Here is a 24,784-nt window from a genome sequence, read left to right on the forward strand (position 1 = left end):
GCGGCCCGGAGACTTCCTCCGGGGGACGCACCCGCGACATCCTCCAGCGTAGCCCGCCATTGGCTCCCGGAGGCCCCGCCCCCGCCCCGAGGCCCCGCCCCAGGCCCCGCCCAGGGCGTGACGCAGAGCGCCTCTTCCCGCTCCGCCGCCGCAGCCGCAGCCGCAGCCATGGCGGCCGCCGCCCTCCGCGCCCTCCGCGCCCTCCCGGTCCTGCTGGCGCTGCTGCTGCCCCGGCACGCGGGTAGGGCCCAGGGGTCAGAAGTCGTCGGTGGGGGCGGATGTCGAGCGGCGGCCGGAGCAGCCTGGGCTCGGGGTCAGGGGTCACCGTGGGGTCGCTTGGCGGCCGTGAGCCGCGGGGCTGGGGCTGCAGTCTTCCGGGTGCGGCCGCGGGGTGTGGCGGGGCGGGCTGGGGTGGGGGCGGGGGCGGGGCCGGGTGCTCCTGGGGCGGGGGGCGGGGCCGGGTGCTCCTGGGGCGGGGGGCGGGGCCGGGTGCTCCTGGGGCGGGGGGCGGGGCCGGGTGCTCCTGGGGGCGGGGCCGGGTGCTCCTGGGGGCGGGGCCTGATGCTCCTGGGGGGGCGGGGCCGGGTGCTCCTGGGGCGGGGGGCGGGGCCGGGTGCTCCTGGGGGCGGGGCCTGATGCTCCTGGGGGCGGGCCGGGTGCTCCTGGGGGCGGGGCCGGGTGCTCCTGGGGGCGGGCCGGGTGCTCCTGGGGGCGGGCCGGGTGCTCCTGGGGGCGGGGCCGGGTGCTCCTGGGGGCGGGCCGGGTGCTCCTGGGGGCGGGGCCGGGTGCTCCTGGGGGCGGGGCCGGGTGCTCCTGGGGGCGGGGCCGGGTGCTCCTGGGGGCGGGCCGGGTGCTCCTGGGGGCGGGGCCTGATGCTCCTGGGGGCGGGCCGGGTGCTCCTGGGGGCGGGGCCGGGTGCTCCTGGGGGCGGGCCGGGTGCTCCTGGGGGCGGGGCCGGGTGCTCCTGGGGGCGGGCCGGGTGCTCCTGGGGGCGGGGCCTGATGCTCCTGGGGGCGGGCCGGGTGCTCCTGGGGGCGGGGCCTGATGCTCCTGGTGGTGGGCCGGGTGCTCCTGGGGGCGGGGCCGGGTGCTCCTGGGGGCGGGCCGGGTGCTCCTGGGGGCGGGCCGGGTGCTCCTGGGGGCGGGGCCTGATGCTCCTGGGGGCGGGCCGGGTGCTCCTGGGGGCGGGGCCGGGTGCTCCTGGTGGTGGGCCGGGTGCTCCTGGGGGCGGGGCCGGGTGCTCCTGGGGGCGGGGCCGGATGCTCCTGAGGGCGGGGCCGGGTGCTCCTGGGGGCGGGGCCTGATGCTCCTGGTGGCGGGCCGGGTGCTCCTGGGGGCGGGGCCTGATGCTCCTGGTGGCGGGCCGGATGCTCCTGGGGGCGGGGCCGGATGCTCCTGAGGGCGGGGCCGGGTGCTCCTGGGGGCGGGGCCTGATGCTCCTGGGGGCGGGCCGGGTGCTCCTGGGGGCGGGGCCGGGTGCTCCTGAGGGCGGGGCCGGGTGCTCCTGGGGGCGGGGCCGGTGCTCCTGGGGCTGAACTGGGTGCTCCTGGGTGCTGGATTGTGTACTCCTGGGGGCCGGTGCTCCTGGGGCTGAACTGGGTGCTCCTGGGTGCTGGACTGTGTACTCCTGGGGGCCGGTGCTCCTGGGGCTGAACTGGGTGCTCCTGGGTGCTGGACTGTACTCCTGGGGGCCGGTGCTCCTGGGGCTGAACTGGGTGCTCCTGGGTGCTGGACTGTGTACTCCTGGGGGCCGGTGCTCCTGGGGCTGAACTGGGTGCTCCTGGGTGCTGGACTGTGTACTCCTGGGGGCCGGGTGCTCCTGGGGCTGAACTGGGTGCTCCTGGGTGCTGGACTGTGTACTCCTGGGGGCCGGGTGCTCCTCGGGGCTGAACTGGGTGCTCAGGGGTCCAGGTGGTGAGGGCCTCAGGGTGCTTCTCCACCGGCCGGTCTCTGGCGTCTGTCAGGCCTCGGGGACCCCCACAGGCGGCTTGGGCCTTCCCTGCAGGTGTTTGGCTCCCAGTGACCCTGGGTCAGGAGGTGGGTCAGACGCGGCCGTGGCCCTCGGCCTCCCGGCCCGCAGCTGCCGGGGCCTCTCCCGCACCGGCCGCCTCCCCTTCCCACGCGGGCGCCCCCGGGGGACGGCAGGACTGCAGGCCGAGGACGACCTTCTCTCTCTCCGTCTCTGCAGAGGCCTGTGGCGACCTGCCCAAGAGTGAGACCATGAGGCTCAGTGGGGACGCCCAGCCCGCCTACGCGCCTGGAGACAGAGTGAGCTTCGTCTGCCGCCCGGGATTCAAGCCTGTCTCCGGCCTGCCCACCCACATCGTCTGCCAGGACGACAACACGTGGACGCCCCTCCAGGAGGCCTGCACGCGTGAGTGACCGTCTCTGGCCCTCCACCTGCTCCCGGCTCAGCGAGGGAGAGAGACATGGAGAGGAGAGGCCTGGGGCACCACTTGCCGGGCTTCCTGCCCGCTCCCCACAGCCGGGGCGGGGGGACAGGGATTTGAACCTCGTTCTTTACCTGGGGTGCTGCGTGCTCCCGACCAGATGCAACCCCCAGCTGGTTTTATCTGTCTGGTAGATGGCGGGAGAGGGAGAGGGAGACGGACAGGGAGAAACGAGGCCCCCCAGCACCGCCCTCCCCCCCGCAGCTCAGAACAGGGAGCACAGGGTGGCAGCTGAGCCGCCGCCAGTCCCCAGGTGACGCGACTGGAAGGCTCACTCGTGTCAGCCTCGAGCCAGCACACCGTCCCCACCGATCCAAAAGAGCACTGTGGGACGAGTCTCCACGCCAAGCATCTGTTTAGGAATATGTAAAAGCGGGAGTCGGGCGGTAGCGCAGCGGGTTAAGCGCACGTGACGCAAAGCACAAGGATCCCGGTTCGAGCCCCCGGCTCCCCACCTGCAGGGGAGTCGCTTCACAGGCGGTGAAGCAGGTCTGCAGGTGTCTGTCTTTCTGTCCCCCACTCTGTCTTCCCCTCCTCTCTCCATTTCTCTCTGTCCTATCCAGCGACAACAGCAATAAAACAACAAGGGCAACAAAAGGGAATAAATAAATAAAATAAATATTTAAAAAAATTTTTTTTAAATGTGTAAAAGCAGCGACTTTCACGTTTGTCACAGGAAAATCGTGCCCGCAGATAGAAGACCCGGTGAACGGCAGGGTGGCCTACAGAGACCGGTCTCGGCTGTTCGGGTCCCAGGCGCATTTCACTTGCAACGAGGGGTAAGTGGCTCCCCGGGGAGCAGGTGACGTCCTGGCCCCACATTGGCGGCTCTGCCCATCCCCGGGGTCATCACAGAGACCGCTGCTCCCGGAGGTCCTCCGTTTTGTCAGACAAACTGAGAGATGGAGAGAGCTAGGAACCCGCAGACCCGTTCCACCACTTGGGAAGCGCCCACCTCCCCCCCCGCACGCACAGGGGCTCTGATCCAGGTCCTCGTGCTCAGTGCTCCCCACGCTCAGCCGCCATCACCCCCACCCCACCACCCCACTTTGGTTCCCTTGTTTGCGCAGCTTCCTAAACGCTTTCGTGTGACCAGTGGGACTTGTCGCCAGGTGGCTTGGGTTCTTGAAGCCGAATGGGATCGAACACCCCCTGGGATGGACTTATCACGGGACTTAAAGTGTCCATGGTGTGGGTGTGCCATTAGCTCAGCTCCTAATGACTCTGCCCTTGGAGGCGGCACACCTGGAGGTGGGAGCGGCACCCGCACCACAGCGCCTGCTCTGCAGGACACAGGTCTGGGGAGGGGTCGCGGGAAGGCCTTAGCACCCCAGTCATGACGACAGTTTGACATGGGTCTGGGGAGGGGTCGCGGGAAGGCCTCAGCACCCCAGTCATAAAGTCAGTTTGACACGGGTCTGGGGAGGGGTCGCGGCAAGGCCTGCCTGCAGGAAGCCACCGAGCAGATCTGTAACCCAGTTCTTCTTCTAGCGTTTGCCCTTCTTCCGTAGCCAGTCAACAGCGTCAGGTTGAGCCTGACGTAAAGTTCCGAGACCTCCTTTGAATCTGGAGAGGTGGCAGTCGTTGACTATGTGGGTCATAGTCTGTCTGGAGCCGCAGGGGCAGTTCGGGTCGTCTCTGGCTCCCCAGCGATGGAACATAGCGGCGCACCGGCCATGGCCTGTTCGATAGCGATGGAGGAGGGCCCGATCATAACGTGCTAGGTCAGAGCCGGGTTGACGCTTGCAGGGGTCTGTGATGAGGTGTTTGTTCTTGACCTCAGCTGACTGCCAACTCGGTTTCCAAGAGTCTGGAACAGAGAAGTTCAGTGTAGGCGTAGGGGACCAGATTGGGTGACGAGACGTCAAGCGTTGGACAGGGTGGGCGAAGATATCCGCGTATATTGGCAGGTCCGGTCGAGCGTAGACGTGGGAAATGAACTTAGATGTTGCCGCATCCTGACGAATATCTGGTGGGGCGATGTTGCTAAGAACTGGCAGCCATGGAACCGGGGTGGAACAGATGGTTCCAGAAATTATCCTCATGGAGGAATATAATTTGGAATCGACCAAGTGGACATGGGGGCTACGGAACCATACTGGGGCACAGTATTCTGCAGTGGAATAGCATAATGCCAGAGATGATGATCGTAGTGTGGAAGCACTCGCGCCCCATGAGGAGCTGGCCAGTCTTGCAATGATGTGATTCCTCACGCCCACCTTTGCTGCAGTTTTTATGAGATGTTCGTGAAATGACAGGGTGCGATCGAGAGTAACGCCAAGATAGACTGGCTGGGCTTCATGCCGGATTCTCGTACCGCCAAGCTGCACATTAAGCTCACGCGAGGCCGAGGCATGGTGTAGATGGAAAACAGATGATACTGTTTTAGCAGTGCTAGGGATTAGTCGCCATTTTTTACAGTAATCAGATATCAGAGACATGTCTTTCGTGAGTGTTTCCTCAAGGATGTCGAACTTGGATGCCTGAGTTGCACAGCAGATGTCTCGGCGTAGATGAACTTCCTTGAAGAAGTTTCTGGGAGGTCATTGATGTAAATAGTAAATAGCGTAGGAGCCAGAACAGAGCCCTGGGGGAGGCCACTTGAGACAAGTCTCCATCTGCTAGACTTGTCACCCAGATGCACCTGGAATCTTCTGTTTTGGAGAAGAAACGATATAGTGTTGGCCACCCATGGAGGCAGGCATCTTGAGATCTTGACTAGGAGACCACGGTGCCAGACCGTGTCATAGGCTGCTGTGAGATCAACAAAGACAGCACCCGTCTTTAAATTCTTCTGGAATCCATTTTCAATGTAAGTTGAGAGGGCCAGGGCTTGTTCGCAGGTAGATCTTCCTGGGCGGAAACCAGCTTGGGCGGGTGATAGGAATTTCTCTGTAAGATGAGAAATACGTGACAGAAGCAGCCTCTCAAGGAGTTTGTAACACACAGAGAGGAGAGAAATTGGTCTATAGCTGGCGGCCAGTGTTGGGTCTTTCTTTGGTTTCAAAACCGCTATAATCTTCGCACGACGCCAAACTTTGGGCATAGACTCAGATTCCAAGATGTGGGACAGGAATGAAGCGAGCCACTTCTTTGCCGCGGAACCCAGGTTAAGAATGAGTTCTGGGGTGATGTTATCATAGCCAGCAGCTGTTCCTGGTTTAACCCTCTTCAAAGCGTCTTCCAGTTCAGACAGTGTAAAGGGCGAGAGTTTTGGAGATGGACAAGATAAACGGAAGTGGGATGACCACTCATGGGAAATTTCTCTTTTCCAGACTGGGTCGATCTTAGCACGTCCAACTTGAGTTAGGTGACTGGCCACTGAGTTTGGAGATACGGGAGGATGGGAGACGGGAGGGGGTTGGCTACCGGCACCCAGTCTGTGAAGAAGCTTCCAGGCCTTCCTACTTGAGTGGGTGAAGTTCAGACTTTCCGTGAGTTGTTGCCAGCGGACTTGGCGTGCTGCATCCAGGGAGGCAATGAGATGGTCAGCCACATCTGGGTCGCCCGACTCATCATACTGCTTTAGTAGTTGCTCGCATTCAGCATCAAGACCAGGCGTATAGTTAGCACGTCTCCCACGAGGAATGGCTTGGGAAGCTGCTTTGAAGATGGCTTGGCGGAAGCACCTGTAGGAATCTTCAGAGGGGATAGAGTTAATTGGAATTGCAGGAATAGATTTGTTAGTAAGATCACTGAACAGACGCCAGTTTGCTTTCTGAAAGTTCCATCTTAGTTTCTCTGAGCACAGAATCAGTGGGAGCTGGAGACCAATGTGGATGATAGCTGAGCGGTGATGGCTGTGCGGGAAGATCTTGAGAACTTGTCTTGTAGCGGGAAAGGCTTGGCCGTTGACTGTGCTAATCCAGTACAGGTCGGGTGACAAGTCTTTATTCCATCTAGCACTGTGAAAAGAGCCTGGCTGTTTGGGATCGTATAATAGGGAGAGGTCATTCGCTGAAGCCCAGTCGGCTAAGATAGAGCCGTCAGCACGATGGAGGAATATCCCCAGTCTTGGTGATTCGGGCTAGGCAGGACCTCGTTATCCCATGAGGCACTGGGAGGCTTATATACGTTGACGAGCTGAATAGTTCCAATAGTAATGGAGTCGTAGAAGGTTGAAGAGGCCATGTGGTAAACGTCCGCAAGACACGATTTGGCGTAGATGGCTCGGCCGTGTTTAGGATGGAGATTATAGCATATTAAATCGAATCCACTGATGGTGAATCGAGCAGCTTCATCGACTGCTATATGTGTTTCTTGTAGGCAAATAACATCTGCCTGATGCTGTCGCCAATTAACCAATAAGAACGCGTTTGGCAAAGGACAGCCCCTCAACATTAAGTTGGAGGACTCGAAGAGCAGGACCAACAGCTTGAAAGCTGGCAGGAGCTGCTTGTTGCTGGCTTTGAAAGTGACTGGGATCCATGTGGATTCAGTCGGCTAGGAAGGATCGTCAGTTTCCCCAATGAATGAGTACTCACGGGATGCACCACGGGAAGGTCGATCCAGTGCATCCCAATGTAACCCAGTGAGGACCCGTAACAGTGTGGCGAGACCGGGGTTTAAGCTCCTGGTTCCCACCGCAGGTGGCGGGCGGGTCTGTGGGGACTATTGAGTTCTGGAGATGGGCTGCAGGTGTCTGTGTCTCTCTCTCTCGTTTGTCTCCATCCAGTAAAAATGAATATTTTTAAAATATTTATTTATTCCCTTTTTGCCCTTATTGTTTTTAGTTGTAGTTATTGTTGTTATTGATGTCTTTGTTGTTGGATAGGACAGAGAGAAACGGAGAGAGGAGGGGGAGACAGAGGGGAAGAGAAAGACACCTGCAGACCTGCTTCACTGCCTGTGAAGCCACTCCCCTGCAAGTGGGGAGCCGGGGACTCGAACCGGATTCCTTCTGCCGGTCTTTGCGCTTTGGGCCATGTGCACTTAACCCGCTGCGCTACTGCCCGGCTCCTGAATTTTTTTTCCAAACCTGGGATTTGCTCCAGTGAAGTGTTTCTGGGCCCAGCTCTCCCAGTAGCCCCAGCGCACTCGCTCACCTGCTGCTTCTGACCGGCCCAGGGCTCCGTGCCCTCACCTGTGTGACGAGTTTTCGGAAGGGCCCTGGTGACAGCAGAGTAGGCAGACACTGCGGGATTGCGGGCAGGGACCATCGCCTAAGGAGTTGTCACCTGCTAGAGAGGCAGCTGTGCAGAGAGGCGGCCTGAGAGGAGAGGGAGGGGAGCCCAGAGAGGACTCGGGGTCCGGCAGCAGCGTCCGGGAGGGCAGGGAGAGCTGGGAGACCCTGAGCATCGGCGCCTTCCCGGAGCCGTGCTCCTGAGCCCCCCGGCGGACGCTCTGAGCTGGGCAGCTGCAGCCCCACCGTCCCGGGCTCTCCTGGGGCCGGGCCGCCCCGTCTGCCCAGAAGGAGGAGGAGGGAGAGCCGGGGCCTGCCCAGGCTCAGACGGGAGCTCGTGGGGCTGGGACGGGACCCAGGCGGGTGCTGGGTGGGGCCTGGTCCCCCCTGAGCAGAGGCCGCAGGCGAGTGTGCGGGGCCGCCGGGGGTCCGGGCGCCCAGACTCTGCTGCTGCCGGGGCTGTGCGGTGCAGATGCTCCTCACCCTCGCGGGAGCTGGCGGGTTTCCTCAGCCTCCCCCGAGCTGGGTCCTGTCAACCGCTGAAGCACTGTAACTTCTCTGATCTCTCTCTCTCTCTTTTTTTCCTCTCTCTCCCTTAGATTCTCACTGAGTGGACAAAACACTCTGTTTTGTGAGCTTTCTGAAAACCATGTGAAATGGTCCGCAGACCCTCCACAGTGTAAAAGTAGGTACAGTGTCACTCTACAACGGAGAGCCACAGTTCTTAAGCTTTTGGTTTGGGGGCTACTTTATGCTTTAAGGAGAGACAGAGTCCCATTTATGCAGATGACTTTATGCCTGGAGCCCAGAGGTCAGTCCCCTGCACCCCACCATAAGCCAGAACTGAGCAGGGCTGTGGTTAAAAATAACAACAGGTAGCAAAGACTGTATTTCTACGTGGATTATGTCTATTGGTGTCCATTATATTGGATTTAATAACTGGGTTTTAAATCTAACTTTAAAGGTTGGGCAGGGTTAGACAGCATAATGGTTAAGCAGAGACTCTCATCTCTTGCCTGAGGCTCCAAAGTCCCAGGTTCAATCCCCCGCACCACCATAAACCAGAGCTGAGCAGTGCTCTGGTAAAATAATAATAAAAGAATTTTAACGGTGGCTTGCTGGATACTTGACACGTGCTGTGTTTTTACTAAAACTTTGCCTGAAACACAGAATAGTGCCACTATTGACGGTCTCACAGCAAAGTGTCTGGATCTGAGAGTCAGAGCACACCAGCACTTCCTTCCTTCCATAGTGGCCAGGGCTGGGCACATGGCAGAGCCACTCACTGCCCACATGACGTACTTCGCCAGCCCCTGAGTTCATTGTTTTGAAATCATAAAATTTGTAGCCTCTAGAAAGTTTCACTCTGTGAGGATGAAAGCAAAAAAAAAAAAAAAATTGAAAGTATCCTGATATAATTGTGAACAATCAACTTAGAGTGAGACTTTTTGTGCGTGGCCCAGTATTTCTCAGTGCCTTTGTTTCTCGTGACAAGCACTTTCTCCTCAGTGTCGTGTGTTACAGTCACACGTCGTGTTGTGTATCGATCCGGGGGCTGGAACCCAGATCCTTACGCACTTTAGTATGTGCGCTCTGCTGGGTGTGCCGCCACCTGGCCCCAGAAATTCATTCCTACGAGAACTGTGTGAGCTTTTGTCTGGGTGGGTATCAGACTCAGGGTTGGTGTATAGGGGAAAGCAAGTTCTCTCAGCGCCCGCCCGGGCACCACTCAGCACTGCCTCGTGGCAGTGCTGGGGATTGAACCTGGGACTTTGGAGCCTCGGGCATGAGTGTCTCTTGCTAGCGATTCTGCGGTCTCCCAGCCCTTCAGGGCTGTCCTGAGCTGCTTCCCTTTCCTCTCACCTGCATTTCCTCCCTTATCAAGAGGTCACGTGTGAGGCTCCTCCAGCAATTGCCAATGGCAGATACAGCCGGAGCGGCGAGGACACCTTCGAATACGGGGATGTGGTGACCTACAGCTGTGACCCTCCCAACGGCACGGATCCCTACTCCCTCGTGGGCGAGAGCCAGCTCCTGTGCTCTGGCGAAGGCCGGTGGAGCAGCGGCCCTCCGGAGTGCAAAGGTGAGCCGGCTCCTCACTGTGTCTCGGGAGCAGAGGCCCTTGGCGGGCACTCGTCCCATAAGCGGATGACGTAGTCCTCAAGGCTCCTTCCTCCTGCCTCGGCGGGTCTGGGTCTCATGGACTTCACATTGGACAAGCGTTCCATCGGGACGCCCCTCTCACCACACGTGCTCTTGGCGTAACACTGGACACGCTGCGTGTGCTGAGTGTGTGCAGGTGTTGGGAGCTTTTCCGCTTCGAAGAGCCAAGAAGCACGTGATACCCTTGCTGAAAAGGATGATGACTCTAGGGAGGCCCACAGTCGCACTCATCGAGCACACACCTCTCTAGGGAGGCCTACAGTTGCACTCATCGAGCACACACATATAGGGAGGCCCACAGTCGCACACTCATCGAGCACACACATCTAGGGAGGCCACGGTTGCACACTCATCGAGCACACACACATCTCTAGGGCGGCCCACGGTCGCACACTCATTGAGCACACACATCTCTAGGGAGGCCCACGGTCACACTCATTGAGCACACACATCTCTAGGGAGGCCCACGGTCGCACACTCATCGAGCACACACATCTCTAGGGAGGCCCACGGTCGCATACTCATCGAGCACACACACATCTCTAGGGAGGCCCACGGTCACACTCATCGAGCACACACACATCTAGGGAGGCCCACGGTCGCACACTCATCGAGCACACACATCTCTAGGGAGCCACACGGTCGCATACTCATCGAGCACACACACATCTCTAGGGAGGCCCACGGTCGCACACTCATCGAGCACACACATCTCTAAGGAGGCCCACGGTCGCACACTCATTGAGCACACACATCTCTAGGGAGCCACACGGTCACACTCATTGAGCACACACATTAGGACCCAGCTTCAAGTCTGCAGTCCCACAGCTTCATAAGTGGGGCTACAGGGGTCTCTCTCCCTCTCTCCCCCTCTCTCAGTTCCCTTTTTTATTTATTTTGTTTTTTTTTTTTTACCAGAGCACTGCTCAGCTCTAGCTTATGGTGGTGCAGTGGATTGAACCTAGGACTCTGAAGCCCCAGGCATGAGAGTCTGTTTCCATCACCATTATGCTATCGACCCCACCCCTCTCAGTTTCTATCCAGGGAAGTGATAGAGGTTGGAGGACACAGAGCACACTTCACCATGAGCCAGGACCCAAGTTCGAGCCCCAGACCAGCACATGGTGTGCCATACTCAGAGAAAAAGCAGGTGGATGGTGCCGGGATGTCCCTCCCTCTCTGTCCACTGTTTTTAAAGATTTTATTTATTAATGAGAAAAATAGGAGAGAGATAGAGAACCAGACGTGACCCTGATACATGTGCTGCCGGAGATTGAACTCAGGACCTCAGGCTTGGGAGTCCAGTGCTTTACCCACTGCGCCACCTCCCGGACACCCTCTCTGTCAGCACCCTGGCTGTAGGGGCCCCTCGGGGGTCCAGGCACGAGCCTCCCTGTGGACGTGGGCAGACAGCCAGAGCCCTTGCTGGGGACACTGGGCCAGGCTCAGCATCACAGACACGGAGGAGGCCGTGCTCTGGGCTCGTCCATCTGCTGCTTATGCCCTTAGCTTTTTTTCTTCTTAATTTTATTTTATTGGATAGAGGCAGAGAAAACTGAGGAGCGGGGGAGAGACAGAGACCCCTGCAGCCCTGCTTCACCACTCGTGAAGCTTCCCCCCTTCAGGTGGGGACGGGGGCTTGAACCGGGTCCCTGTGCACAGTGCGCCATGCCTGGCCTGCGATCCTTAGTTTGAAGGGTCCCTCCCGCCAGAGAAGAAGCCAGAGAGCAGCAGAGCCCTGTGGCCGGGGGGCGGCAGGGAGGCAGCCCGGGGCCTCCTGCAGGCGGGTGCTGTGCTCCTGCGAGGAACCTCCGCCTCTGTGCCCGCAGTGGGAGCTCAGGTGACGCTGCCGAGCTCTCCTGCAGGGAAGAAGACCTTGCACTTTTTATTTCCCTGATGCCCTGGTGACACCGGTCTCCATTGATTCTGCGATTTCCCCACCTTCCAGTGGTCAGGTGCCCGTATCCTGTGGTTGAAAACGGCAGGCCCACCACACCAATTGAGAAAAAAAACTACTACCAAGCATCTGTGGAGTTTGAGTGCTTGGATGGCTTCTACCTCAGCGGCCAGAGCAGAGCGTCCTGTGGGGCCGACAGCACCTGGTTGCCGGGGTTGCCCACCTGCACGAAAGGTACCAGGGGTCTGCTGGCTGCTTTCTCGACTAGACTCTGTCCTTGGCAGCAGGTAACAGTGACAAGCAGTGAGCCAAGGAGCGCCTCTGGCGTTTACCTCTGACACACTGTGACCACGCAGAGGGCGCTCTGCCTCTGACACACTGTGACCACGCGGAGGGCCTCTGCCTCTGACACACTGTGACCACGCGGAGGGCTCTCTGCCTCTGACACACTGTGACCACGCGGAGGGCTCTCTGCCTCTGACACACTGTGACCACGCGGAGGGCCTCTGCCTCTGACACACTGTGACCACGCGGAGGGCTCTCTGCCTCTGACACACTGTGACCACGCGGAGGGCTCTCTGCCTCTGACACACTGTGACCACGCAGAGGGCGCTCTGCCTCTGACACACTGTGACCACGCGGAGGGCTCTCTGCCTCTGACACACTGTGACCACGCGGAGGGCGCTCTGCCTCTGACACACTGTGACCACGCGGAGGGCTCTCTGCCTCTGACACACTGTGACCACGCGGAGGGCTCTCTGCCTCTGACACACTGTGACCACGCGGAGGGCGCTCTGCCTCTGACACACTGTGACCACGCGGAGGGCTCTCTGCCTCTGACACACTGTGACCACGCGGAGGGCTCTCTGCCTCTGACACACTGTGACCACGCGGAGGGCTCTCTGCCTCTGACACACTGTGACCACGCAGAGGGCGCTCTGCCTCTGACACACTGTGACCACGCGGAGGGCTCTCTGCCTCTGACACACTGTGACCACGCGGAGGGCTCTCTGCCTCTGACACACTGTGACCACGCGGAGGGCTCTCTGCCTCTGACACACTGACCACGCGGAGGGCGCTCTGCCTCTGACACACTGTGACCACGCGGAGGGCCTCTGCCTCTGTGGCAGGGCCTTTGGCCCCCAGCAGCTCGCACACCACAGGTTGTTCCCCTCCTCAGTCTCCCAGCCAGGCAAATGCCCTCACCCGCTCTCCCTCTCCCTCTCCCTCTCTCGGTTTCTGCTAGATGACAGAAACTGCTTTCTCTGGCCCTGAGACCTTCTGAGTCCTCCCTGAGGAGGTTAGTGGGGGCCAGGGGGTGGGTCCCCCTGACCAGGCCTGTGCTCTCTGGGACCCTCTGGTTACAGCTACAGCCAGTGAGCACAGGGAGCCTGAGAGGGACTGAGCCAGGCCATGTTCCAGGGCCCCTGCCCTGCCTCTGCCGTGCCCCCGTGTCTGGGGCTCCCTGTCCCTTGTCAGGGTGCTGGCCCAGGCACACCCGTCCCCACCCCACGCTGTGTGCCCAGTGCTTCAGGGAGCTGAGGGGAGTGCCCGCCTGACGTGGCAGCTGAGCGGCTCTCAGCTCCAGGGCCTGGGCCCTGCGCGGCCTCCGAGCTCAGATGGAGCCGTGAGGGTGGAAGCGGCTGGGCTCTGGGGACGGACGCAGTCGCGGAGCCTCCGCGGTGTCTGTCCTCTGGCCCGGTTGTGTTTGCTTGCTTGCTGCCGTGGTCCCGGGAGCGGGGCGGGGGGCATGCTGTGAGAATGCACCGACAGAGCTGAGCATGCATTTCATTGCTAATACAACTCTGATAAGGTGTAGTCTGTGAAAGGACAGAGAATATATTCTGGAAACAGCTTCTAGATGAGTGACACTTGTTTTTGTAGTCACCTCCTTCGATGCCACAGTGTTCCCCATGGTCGCCGGGCACTCAGGCAAGGTGACCCCCCTATACAATTTTATTTTTTACTTATTTTCATGAAAGAGTGATACAGAGACTGGTGTGAGTCGGGGGAGTAGAGCCTTCTGACTACACTGGGGTGGGACCTGCAGGCTCAGAGCCTCGGACCCAGAAGTCTCTGGCAAGACCCTGTGCCGCGCGCGCCCCGTCCCCAGGTCACCTGTCTCGTTGTCCCGTGTTTTCGACGGGTTATGTTGTTTTCGCCGGGCTGGCTTCATGGGCGGGTAACAGACGACCAGGGACTCATGGTTGAGCTGTAGGCAGTATCTCTTTATTCATGCAGGACGCAGCACAATCTAAGCGAGCTAAGTTAAACTCAAAGTATAGTACTCTAAAACTCACAATGCTGTCTTTATATATACTTGCCAAGTAGGGTGGAAACAGGATGTGACATAGAGAGGGTGGAGAGAAAAGTGACTGGTGAAAATCAGAGTGTGACAATGAGGGGGCAGATTAGGCGAGAATCCTATCACTGAACCACCAATGCCCTGGAGGGAGGGTGGAACTTGTTAACAGTGGTTATGTAAATAGAATGAAGTGGTTATGTAAATAGAATAGTGTTAAGCAGGGGGGATTTAAACCAAATGAAACAGAAGGGGTCTCATGCATACCAACAATTCCTCCTTTCTTTTTAACTAATGGCCATTGTGGGGTGAACAGAATCGTATATCGTACAGGCGTTTTCAAAAGAACTGGCATAAGACTTGGAAAACAAAATAGGTGAGCAGCAATAACCAGTGTGATGCCAAGGGGAACGTTTCTTGCCTCAAAGGGCAAGGCCTAGCAGGCGAAAGGGCATTTCTTGCCTCTGGGAACGCTTCATGCCTCTGGGGGCATCTCTTGCCTCAAAGGGCGTTTCCTGCCTCTGTGGGCATCTCTTGCCTCTTGGGGCGCTTCATGCCTCTGTGGGAATAACCTAATGAGGGGGAGTTTTCTGCCTCTGGGACAGAGCCTGCAGGCGAGGGGACATGGTCTATAAAGTCTCAAGGCAATTGGCTGAAGTTAGTCTTTGAGAAACACAGCAGCGTGTACCAGTAAGTCCGATGGAGGTGTCAGTCCAAAGTAGCTGACCACAGAAGAAAATGCCGGAGGATGAAACGCTGCTGCACGTCTGTCTCGATGGGGAATGTCGGCCACCAGAATTCTGCTTTTCTGTAGAGAGTGAGCTTTGGAGTCTGTGAATCTGTTTCTTCAGGTCGTGCCAGGTCTCATCATTGGTTTCCGGGGGCAATGTCAGAGAACAGGATCCAAATGGATTTCCAGGAATTTTCATTTGAGTAGATGCTTTTTCATGTGAAGACTTTGACAGCTGAAATTCACTTACTTGTCAAACAAAACTTGTAGCAGATTAGAAGTTTACTATAATAGATAACTCCATTATAATTGGAAGTCCTTTCTAGTATCATTTCAAGGTTGTTAAAACAGTTTAAACTCAATAAAATGTGGAAAGGTAAACAGAAGAACCACGGTTAAAAGCCTCAGGCATGAGAATAATTAACATAATCATTGCACTATCTGCCCCACCCATAACTCATACAGTTTTCAGGATTAAATGTTTCAGATTCATGTCAAGACATAAAAGAGAAATCATAGGAGGGAAAAAACTTTTTGGATTGTTTCTGGATGTCTCTAGAAATCATGGCTGCGTCCAGCATTTTTTTTTAAGTCAATGTCAAACAAAAATTCAGTCATTCAAATCATTCTCTTATGAAACGCAACTTGAACCAGATTATCAAGATCTCACAATGTAGGATTAAGAATCCCCGGAGGGCGTCCTAGTCCAAAAAGCTCCTCAAAATTCCATTTAGGGTGCTTCTGACTGTTCCGGCTGGATTGCTTCAGGCACCCATTTTTAAAAGTGTCTTCCCATTGAAGAAAGAATCCAATCAGGAGAGTAGAACTAACCACGTGTCTCCATTCTTGGGGACTGCCAGGGTACTGGAGAACGCTCCTCAAACTAGAGTAGTCCTTCTCCATGGGAAACATGCGAGAAGAAGTCCAGAAAGCCCCATGCATATCCCAAGGTCTACAATCACGGTCATAAAGAACCAAACTGTGGCCCGGAGCAAAATGTAGTCCTTTTCCTCAGGAAACATGGGAGAGGGAATCCAGAAAGTCCAAGGAGAAATCTCCATGCATCTCCCAAGCTCTATGATCCCGGTCATAAGAAACCAAAGTTCCCGGTCAGGGAACCGAAGTGTGGCCCAGAGTAAAATGTTCCAGAGACAGAGAAACTGTCTCATGATGAAACAGTAGAGGCTTTGGCAAACCTCTTCATAAGTAGAAGAGAAGACCATAGTGCATAGGTAGGCAAAGTCTTCACTTATCTGGGAGTTGCACAGGTCCGGTCCCACGCTGTAGGCGCCAGTCCCGTAGCTGCCGGGAGTCATAATGTGCCCAGATTCCTCACGGGGCTCCCGGCCGTTCTCCATGCTCATTGCGGAGAGGGGACGGCCATGCGCAGCGCCACCATGGGAGCCACATGGGCAGAGGCCTAGGGCACTGGTCACATGAAGCAGGCTGTTTGCGCCTTTTCCTTAGAGATCCATGGCTTCACACACATTTTTATTTCTGCCAGCTTTCATGGTGTCCACTGTGCTGAGCAGGGATGAGATCCTGTGTGTTCTGTTATTTCTGTTTGCTACCCGGGCTGTGCCTGGGGCTTGGCGTCTGTGTGAGGAGTCACTTCTCCCGACAAGAATCTTTCTTCCCGTTGGTAGGTGAGGGGAAGGGCAGACAGACAGACAGGAGAGACTTTGTGAGACTGCCCCCAGCAGCTGGGACCGAGTGCTGCTGTAGTCACTAGTCACTGCTCCGGCCGTGCCGCTGCCCGCCCCACCGCGCGCCCCACCGCGCGCCCTACTGCACCGTGGCGATCGTAAAGTCTCCCCCACCAGACACACGTCATGTTCGCGGCCAGGGAGAAGGTGCGAGGTGGAGCCCAGGGCACACGAGGACGCTGTGTGTCTGTGGTGCCTGCTTCCACCTCATTCTCATCCTCAGACTACAGTCCTCGGTCTTGTATCGGTGGCTTGAGAACTGACTGGAATTTCTTTGTCCGGGATCCCAGTCAGAGTCGCCTCCTCTGCATCCTGCAGCCACCTCTCCAGCCCCAGGCGGCCCAGGTCTGGTAACCCGACCCCCCACGTTAGGAGCCCACTGAGGGCGCACACATGCCTGTCTGGCGCTGATGAGTGCTGCTGGTCAGTGAGCTTGAAGTTTAGTCGGCAGTTAACCATGTGTTCCACTGACTTTTCCTTTTAAATTTTTTTAATTATCTTTGCTGGATAAACAGCAAAAAATTGAGAGGGGAGAGAGGGAGGGAAGGAGACAGAGAGAAAACTATAACCCTTCTTCGCCACTCACAAGCTTTCCCTGCAGGTAGGGACAGGGGGTGGGGTGGGGATCGAACCCAGGTCCTTGCACACCGTACCATGTGCGCTCACCCAGTGCACCACCAGCTGGCTCCCGGAGCGCCGCTTTTGAGCCTCCATGAAGCACACAGTGTGCTCTCGCCTTGCACATCCCTCCTGCCAGGCCATGTCCACGTCCCCACCGGTCAGAAAATCCGCCGTTCTCCATGTTGATTTTCTGTCAGCCTTCACTCAGTCTTCTTCCTTTTTGATTGTCTGTTGGGATTCACATTTTTTTTTTTGCCTCCAGGGTTATATTGCAGGGCACGGTGCCTGCACTACGAATCCACTGCTCCTGGAGGCCATTTTTCCACTTTATTGGCTTTGTTGTTTTGTAGTTGTTTTTGTAATTGGAGAGGGGGGAGGGACAGACACCTGCAGACCTGCTTCACCACTTGCGAAGCGACCCCTGCAGGTGGGGAGCCGGGGGCTCGAACCGGGATCCTTATGCCGGTCCTTGCGCTTTGGTGCCACCTGCGCTTAACCCGCTGCGCCACCGCCCGACCCCCTGGGCTTCACAGTCCTGCTGCTCCCACTGATCTGTCTCTCAAACTTTCAGCAGCTCAGCAGAACCTTCTCGCCAGGAGCTCCGAGTCCCTGCCCTCAGCCTGCCGCCCGCGCTGCCCTCTGTCTCTGTGAACTGAGGTCTTCCCGGGGCCTCGCTGCAGGGGAGCCGCTGCTGCTGCTTCCACTGGGCACGGTGTTTTCAGGACCCAGCAGAAGGGTCCACTCGAGGCCTTGGCTGTCTTTCCAGCTGCCGCCCTTATCGATTTCCGCTTATCGCGTGTGCCGTGTGCCGTGTGCCGTGTGCCGTGTGCCGGATGGTAAGCCCTTAGCAGACTCAGCTTTTGCACTTGCTCCCCCCACCCTGGCTGCCTCTCCACTCGCTTCACAGTGGCCTTGGCTATATAGCACTTTTCCGTTTTGGTAGTAACTGGAGTACCTGGTACTTGGATCTTAATTTTCTGTAGGGTAAAATGAATTCATAGATTTGGTTATTTACTTTTTTTTTTTTTTTTACCAGAGCACCGTTCAGCTCTGACGTATGGTGGTGTGGGGGATTGAACCTGGGCTTTGGAGACTCAGGCATGAGAGTCTCTCTGCATTAAACATTGTGCTGTCTCCCCACCCAGAATTCACACACGAACATGACATGCTGCGGGTAAATTAGATGCAGTTTCTCCAGATATTGTCAGGAAATGTCCTGAACATGAAGGAGATACAGCTCTGACTGACTACAGGTCGTACTTCACAGCACCACATTTCTGAACAAACGGTAATAGAATCGACTGAAGGACGATGAAGTCAAACAGAGCTTCTCAGAAGGATACGAACACAAACCTGTGGAGCGAGAACTCTTGAGGCTTCTCTCCTTCCTGCACCTTCTCCTCCTGCTCATGCTTGTCTGTTTCCTCTAGGAGCTCCCGGACCCACTGAGAAGCCGCAAGCCCCTACGAGTCCTCCACAATTAGGTATTTCCCTGCCTTTGCTACCCTGCGGCCCCCGGGTGGGTCAGAGTGCTGTGTGTCCCCCGGCGCTGCAGTCAGTGTCACTGTCCACTGCGGTACAGGACGGCAAGGACTTTCTGCAGGTGGTCAGAGCTGTGTATGTGCAGACTCACGCCCCGTCATCCTGTTGATTCAGAGAGCAGGCGAGAGAGCTAGAAGCCACGTGCCAGAGCTCCCCGGGCTCTCCTCGAGCACGGCACTGCGTTCCAGTGACCGGTTGTGCCGCTGCCAGCTCGCCGGCCTCGTACGCCAGAACCTGTGTGTTCGGCCAGACACCTCCTCCTCTTGGTGGCACCACGGCTCCCTGGGGCTGGGTGCCTACACAGCTCACTGCTCCTGGCAGGCCTGTTGCTCTCCTCTCTCGCAACGAGGGTGGAGGAGACGGGGACGGAGTGGACCTGCTCCAGCCCTTGCTGCTATTTCTTTTTTTTTTCTCACTGTTATTAAGTATGCTTTATTTTTCTTCTGAATCAAGTAGTTACCAATTATAGTTTTGTTTATACCTTCCAAGTGCAAGCACCATTAACATCACCTTATCAATAACCAAGTAATGAATCAAGTTAGGTCCCAGTGGTTATTGTCCACATCCAGGTAGGCCAGGAACTCTTTATTTGTTTGCATTAGCTTTTAGTTCTTGGTTATACCTGTAGCCGTCAAAACAGCAGACTGAGCTGTGCTGAGGTTTCTGCAGGTCTTGCCACGTCAGCCAGTCCGGCACCTACCAACCCCCACTTCATAATGGGAGCCCAGAAAAAACTGTTCTGGGGCCTGCCGGGTGGTTGTAGAGCAGTCTCAGTTTTTCTGGCAGCATTAGTTCCACTCGGTCCAGGAGCTGGTGATATGTGGCCCACAGGCCTCGGGCGCCGGCAGCCGCTATAACGCCGACGAGACTGCGGGATCCTTGTCCAGCCGAGTACAAGGGCGCGTATCCGTGGCCAGTCACTCTGGTCGCGGCCCTTCCCGCGTGCACTGCCCCGCAGGCCGAGCAGGGAGCCGGGGAGCAGGACCGGCTATTTCTAATGATTCCGACTTCTGGAGCGCTGGACTCTGGGCATTCAGGTCTAGGTTCCGTGCGCCATTTCCAGCCAGCCCCTTTGTTTTCTGACAGTAGACTCGCCTTGGCGTTGGCAGGGTGTGCTGCACGGGAGGACGCGGGTGTCAGGTCAGACGCGGAAGGTGTGTGACCTGCAGCGAGCACCGAGTGGCAGCTGAACTTTCTGACGTCCTACAAATTCGTTTTTGGAGGAGAAAAATGGAGACTTCCTCCCTAGGACCTTAGATCACGGGGGTGATGGTCAGATTGTTATAGATCGACTTTCTCCAGTCTAGAGAGTCCTAAGGACCTAGGCACCGAGCTGCAGCCCGGCCCGTGGAAGGTGGGCTCCCCAGTCAGTGCCGCAGGGGCCTGTGACCCGAGGCCCAGCGGCTGTGCCGAGCTGAGAAGGTCCCGCAGCTTCTAGCTGCCCTGGCGGTCTGAGGTGGCCACTGCTGGGCGCCCACAGCAACTCCAGAGCTGCTCCTTTCCCCCAGGTGCCGGATTCATCGTGTTGATCGTCCTGGCCGCTGGTGAGTATGCCGGACCCGAGGCCACTAGGACGGACTGCTCGCAGGTCACGGCTATGCTCCACGTTTTAAATCAGCAGACTGACGGGGCCAGGCTGGGAGCTCCCGAGTGTGAGGAGACTCTGCTCCTCCTGGGAGCTGACGCAGCCTCGTGCCCGGCCCCCAGCCGCTGAGGCCTTGGCTATGCCCCGGGTGGGGCTGGGTGCTTTCTGCCAGGCTTCTGTGGACTCCGCACGCCACCCCGGCAGGACACACGCATGCGGGCCTGGTCAGGGCAGTCCCCACTCTGGAAGTGGACCGGAATTTTTTCCTCTGCTAGATCTGACTCTCCGAAGCTTGTTTCTGAGTTACACCTGCTGTTTCCCTGTTTCTCGCAGTGGCCATGACTGCAGTTGTTGGCATCTTGGTGTACAAGTACCTTCAGAAGAGCCAGAAAGGGTAAAGGAAGCCTGCGTCTCCCCCTTGTCCCCTCCTGACTGACCCCCAGCTGCTTTGTTCTGTGCTGTGTGCTGTCCGTCTGTCCAGCTGTGTTATTAAATAGTGTCCTAAGTTTGCTTTTTTTTTTTTTTTTTACAAACTATATCTGTCTCTAAAACAGTTTTTTTTTAATATTTATTTTAATGATGAATAGATAGAAAGCTCTGGTTTATGGTGGTGCTGGGGATTGAACCTGGGATCTTTGGGGCCTCAGGCATCAAAGTCATTTTGCAGAACCAGAACCGTTATGCTGGCCCCCAGTTCTGGTCCCCACACTTCCTTTACGATCGTGGTCACTGTCACTGTCAGGCTTGCCTCAGCTCTGCACTGGGAGGGGACTTTCTGTGGATTTGGGGTTTTCGAGTTCTGTCACAGTCATGGGCCACAGACAGGCCTCCCCCCAGAGGTAGCCGCCTCTCCAGACAGGGTGTGTGGCCGTGACCCGACCTGCAGCCGTTTTGGGGAGTCTGGAGACTGGACTGGAGTTTAGGGGGAAGGTCTCCCCTGCCTGTGCCCTCAGGGAGCTCGAAGAGGCTGTGGTGGTGTCTTGTTCAGTGGCGTCTCATTCAAAGACCCAGTTGAAGGGTGGGGCAGACAGCATAGTGGTCATGCAAACAGACTCATGCCTGAGGCTCCAACGTCCCAGGATCGATCCCCTGCACCACCATAAGCCAGAGCTGAGCAGTGCTCTGGTGTTTCTGTGTCTTTCTCTGCATCTTTCTCAAAAATAAATTTAAAAAAATTAAAAAAAAAAAAAAAAAGAGTTGTGACTGCATCATATTCACAGTAAAAACCTCAATTGGCTTCTTTTCAAGTTGTTTTTTCTACGTTTCGGTTAGTTACTAAAGGACCAGTGTCTGGCTTCCCTCTCGTCCGCCGAGCTCATATGAATAGAAAGTGCTAAGAGCTGAGATTGGTAACACTGCTTATCAACTTTGTGTCACTTCTACAAAAAGGAACAAGCAGGTTAGAAAAGAAGACAGATTCGGAGCCGGGTGGTGGCGCACCTGGCTGAGCACTCACCTTACAGCGCACAAGGACCTGGGTTCAAGCCCCCGGTCCCCTACCTGCAGGGGGGAAGCTTTGTGAGTGGTGAAGCAGGGCTGCAGGGGTCTGTCTCTTTCTTCCTCTACTTCCTCCTCTCTATTTCTGGCTGTCTCTAGCCAATGAAATAAAAACGTTTTAAAAATTTAAAAACAAACAAGCACGAGCTTCCTAGTCCGTGTCTCCTAAGGGGTGGGGTATAAAGCTTCTGAGCATCCGTTGTGTCTTCAGGAAAGACAGACTCGCTTCCGGACATAGGCCAGACCAGGCAGTTTGCAATTCCAGTTTTAAGATGCATTTCCCATGCAGCTTTATTTTTATTTTTTAACTTTATTTTACTTGCTAGAACAGAGAGAAACTGAGAGGCAGAGAGACACCTGCAGCACCGCCTCACCGCTTGAGCTCTCCCTCTGCCACAGGCGGGCGGGCGTCTGTGCGCAGCCTCCCCAGGGCCCTGAGCACACAGGAGGGCGCGTCTGCCCGGCGCCTGGCCTGCGCCCGCTCCGTCTCTGGGTCTGGAGGAAACAAGTGGAGGAGGCTGAGGACGGGGTCGGGGGCAGAGGGGGCTCCAGAGAGCCCTGCTCTTCGTGGGGGTCTGTCTGCAGGGGGCTTCCGCCAGGCCTCTCTGACGGCGTCTCTGTGCCTTGCCTCGTAGGGAGACGGCGGCCAGCGCAAAGTACTCACCCACGGCAGAGGAGCCTTCCCCCTAATGGTGACCTGAGACCACGCACCTGTCTCTTGGGATTTCGGTGGACAGGTAAATTCTACAGTAAACTTCCAGCAACTCTTAAGACAGCATCAAGCTTCCTCCAAAGAATAAAAACAGAAACAGCCACTCGAGCCGACAGGCCCAGCGCTGCTTGTCTGAAGACGTGTGAGAGAGTGAGCCTCCTGCACCCTGTGTACTGCGGTGACGCGAGGCAGGAGGCGGCCACGTGCCTGCGGTGTGAACAGATAAAAACGAGTACTTGGGCCAGGCGTGGCACACTGGCTGAAGCGCACGTAGGAACGCAAGGACCAGCACGAGGATCCGTTTGGGCCTCTGGCTCTGCAGCCTGGGGAGGTCACATCACTAGCGGTGAAGCACATCTGCAGGTCTCTCTCCCTCGTCTTCCCCGTCTCTCAATTTCTCTCTGTTCTATCAACAGTAGCAGCAGCGACAACAACTGAAAAAAGATGAGGGGCCCAGGTGGTGGCGCACCTGGTTGAGCACACATGTCACAGCGCACAAGGACCTGGGTTTGAGCTCTCGGCCCCCACCTGCAGGGGGAAAGCTTCACAAGTGGTGAAGCGGGGCTGCAGGTGTCTCTGTCTCCCCTTTATCACCCCCTTTCCTCTCAATTTCTGGCTGTCTTATCCAAATAAATAAAGATAATTTTAAAAAGAAAGAAAAAAGATGGCCTCCAGGAGCAGTGGATTTGTAGTGCAGGCACCAAGCCCAGCAACAACCCTGGAGGCAAAAGAAACAGCGGACTACTTGAGTTACAGGGGTTACGTCCCATGCGCCTCCCACCACTTGTGCTCCCCACAGGTGGGGAAGCGTCACAGGCAGTGGAGCAGTGTTGTTGAGGTGGTCTGGTGTCGGGCTGCACCGCGGAGAAGAGAGCGGACGTCCAGAGCAAAGGGGTACACAGATCTTTATTATAGGATGGGGGGGAGGTTTGGTTCAGACCACGTGGAGCCAGCCAGCAATGGCCGACCACGGGGGGAGAGCAGGGAGCGAGACCTCAGAGAGGGAGAGCCGAGAGCCCAGAGAGAGCGAGGGGAGGGGTGAGGGGGCTTTTTATTGGGCGACAACCAGGGGTGACGTGTAGGGCCAGGATTGGTTGAAAGGGGGCACTCTAGGATTTAGCGGATCATAGAAAAACCTGGGGGCGGAGACTGCATCAGAATAAGTCCTCAGCAACATCTCCTCCTATCCCTTTATATCTAAATGGACACAGTAAAGAAAAATGGAGCATGCTTAAATGTTTTAGAGGAATGCCATGCTCAGGTGGGAAGATGTAGGACTTTCTGTGGAGGAGGGAAGGCTTAAATGGCTGCCAACCTTGTGAGATTTAAACGTCCTCCTGTGCTCAACCCCTCTTCAGAGAGAGAGACTTACCTGGAGAGACTCATCTCATAGGTTTAAGCGCAGCCTGCTCAACCATCTCTTCACAGTATCTCTACATCTTTTCTATCTTTCTATCTAGTAATTGCATAAGATGTACAAAGTCTATAAAAGACTATCATGGGGCAGAAACCTTTTGGACATAAGCCTAAATGACATAACAAAATAGGAAGGGACACGAAGGGGAGAAGTAAAAGTCAGTGGGGTGTGAAGGGAAGGATTGGTGTGTAAAGGAACATTCCCTGCTTGAGTGGGGAAAAGGGCAAGGGTACATAATGAGGGGGCGGCAGGAGGCATGACCCACCAAACAGAGGGGCTATTTGTCATTGTATAGTCCTCAAGGCAACAGTCTGTAAAGTCTATGAATTACTCAGGATTAGTCTATGAAAAACCAGCAGCGTGAAGGGAAATAAGCTGCTTCAAAATTGTGTAAAATGTATATAGGGTATGTCAGAAAGTCCGATACAAGTCTCAGTCCGAAGTAGATGGCTAGGGGAGGAATTGGCAGGGGATGCAACGCTGCATGAGGGAGGTCAGCCGCTGGAATGTTGCTTTTCTGTAGATAGCCAGCTGGAACTGCCAACACGTGACAAGCAGGTCAGAAGCAGGAATGGTAACCAGGCATGAAGAAAGTTCTGTCCTTGGAATTCGTGTATCAGGTTCTTCAGATCACGTTGAGTGACATCTAGGGTTTCAGGGGGTGTGCCACGGTAGTCGTGCCATCTAGTGAGTGACGTCAGGGTGTGCAGGGGTTCGGATGGTTTTTCCGGGATTCCTGTGAAAGAAACACAAACAATCTGCTTCTCGTGGTTAATTTGAACTTGTAACAAGTTATAGGTTTGTTATAGTTGATACCTCTATGATTATAATTGGTTTAGAATCTCTTTATGATTTATTAAAAGGTCATCTAATGTGACCTCCTGTAGCAGCCTCTACCGCAGGATCTTGAGACCAATTTTAGCTAAAATATGTATTTTAAACAGACTCAAATTGCTTAGAGAGTTAACGCATATTCGTGACAATGATTTTAACGTTTACAGTGCCAGATTGATGCCAGATCTGTTGTGGATTAATTTCCA

The 24,784-nt window shown here is 56.3% G+C and overlaps 1 protein-coding gene across 3 annotated transcripts; it reads left to right on the top strand.

Moving 5' to 3' along the window:
* Positions 1-100: 100 nt before the first annotated feature.
* Positions 101-22,990, top strand: LOC132534582 (membrane cofactor protein-like). 3 transcript variants are annotated; one of them, XM_060178368.1, is made up of 10 exons: positions 101-241; positions 2,189-2,374; positions 3,127-3,229; positions 8,172-8,257; positions 9,458-9,655; positions 11,684-11,866; positions 18,422-18,475; positions 20,042-20,077; positions 20,452-20,512; positions 22,251-22,990. In XM_060178368.1, exons 1-10 carry the CDS (start codon positions 169-171, stop codon positions 22,303-22,305), a joined length of 1,035 nt encoding a protein of 344 aa, XP_060034351.1. In that variant the 5' UTR covers positions 101-168; the 3' UTR covers positions 22,306-22,990. The 3 variants fall into 3 exon arrangements, with proteins under 3 accessions (XP_060034351.1, XP_060034353.1, XP_060034352.1); XM_060178370.1 differs by lacking the exon at positions 11,684-11,866; XM_060178369.1 differs by lacking the exons at positions 18,422-18,475; positions 20,042-20,077; positions 20,452-20,512; positions 22,251-22,990 and adding an exon at positions 12,879-12,931.
* The last annotated feature ends 1,794 nt before the right edge of the window (positions 22,991-24,784 follow it).

This window comes from Erinaceus europaeus, chromosome 19, assembly GCF_950295315.1.
Source record: "Erinaceus europaeus chromosome 19, mEriEur2.1, whole genome shotgun sequence".
Lineage (NCBI taxonomy): Eukaryota > Metazoa > Chordata > Mammalia > Eulipotyphla > Erinaceidae > Erinaceus > Erinaceus europaeus.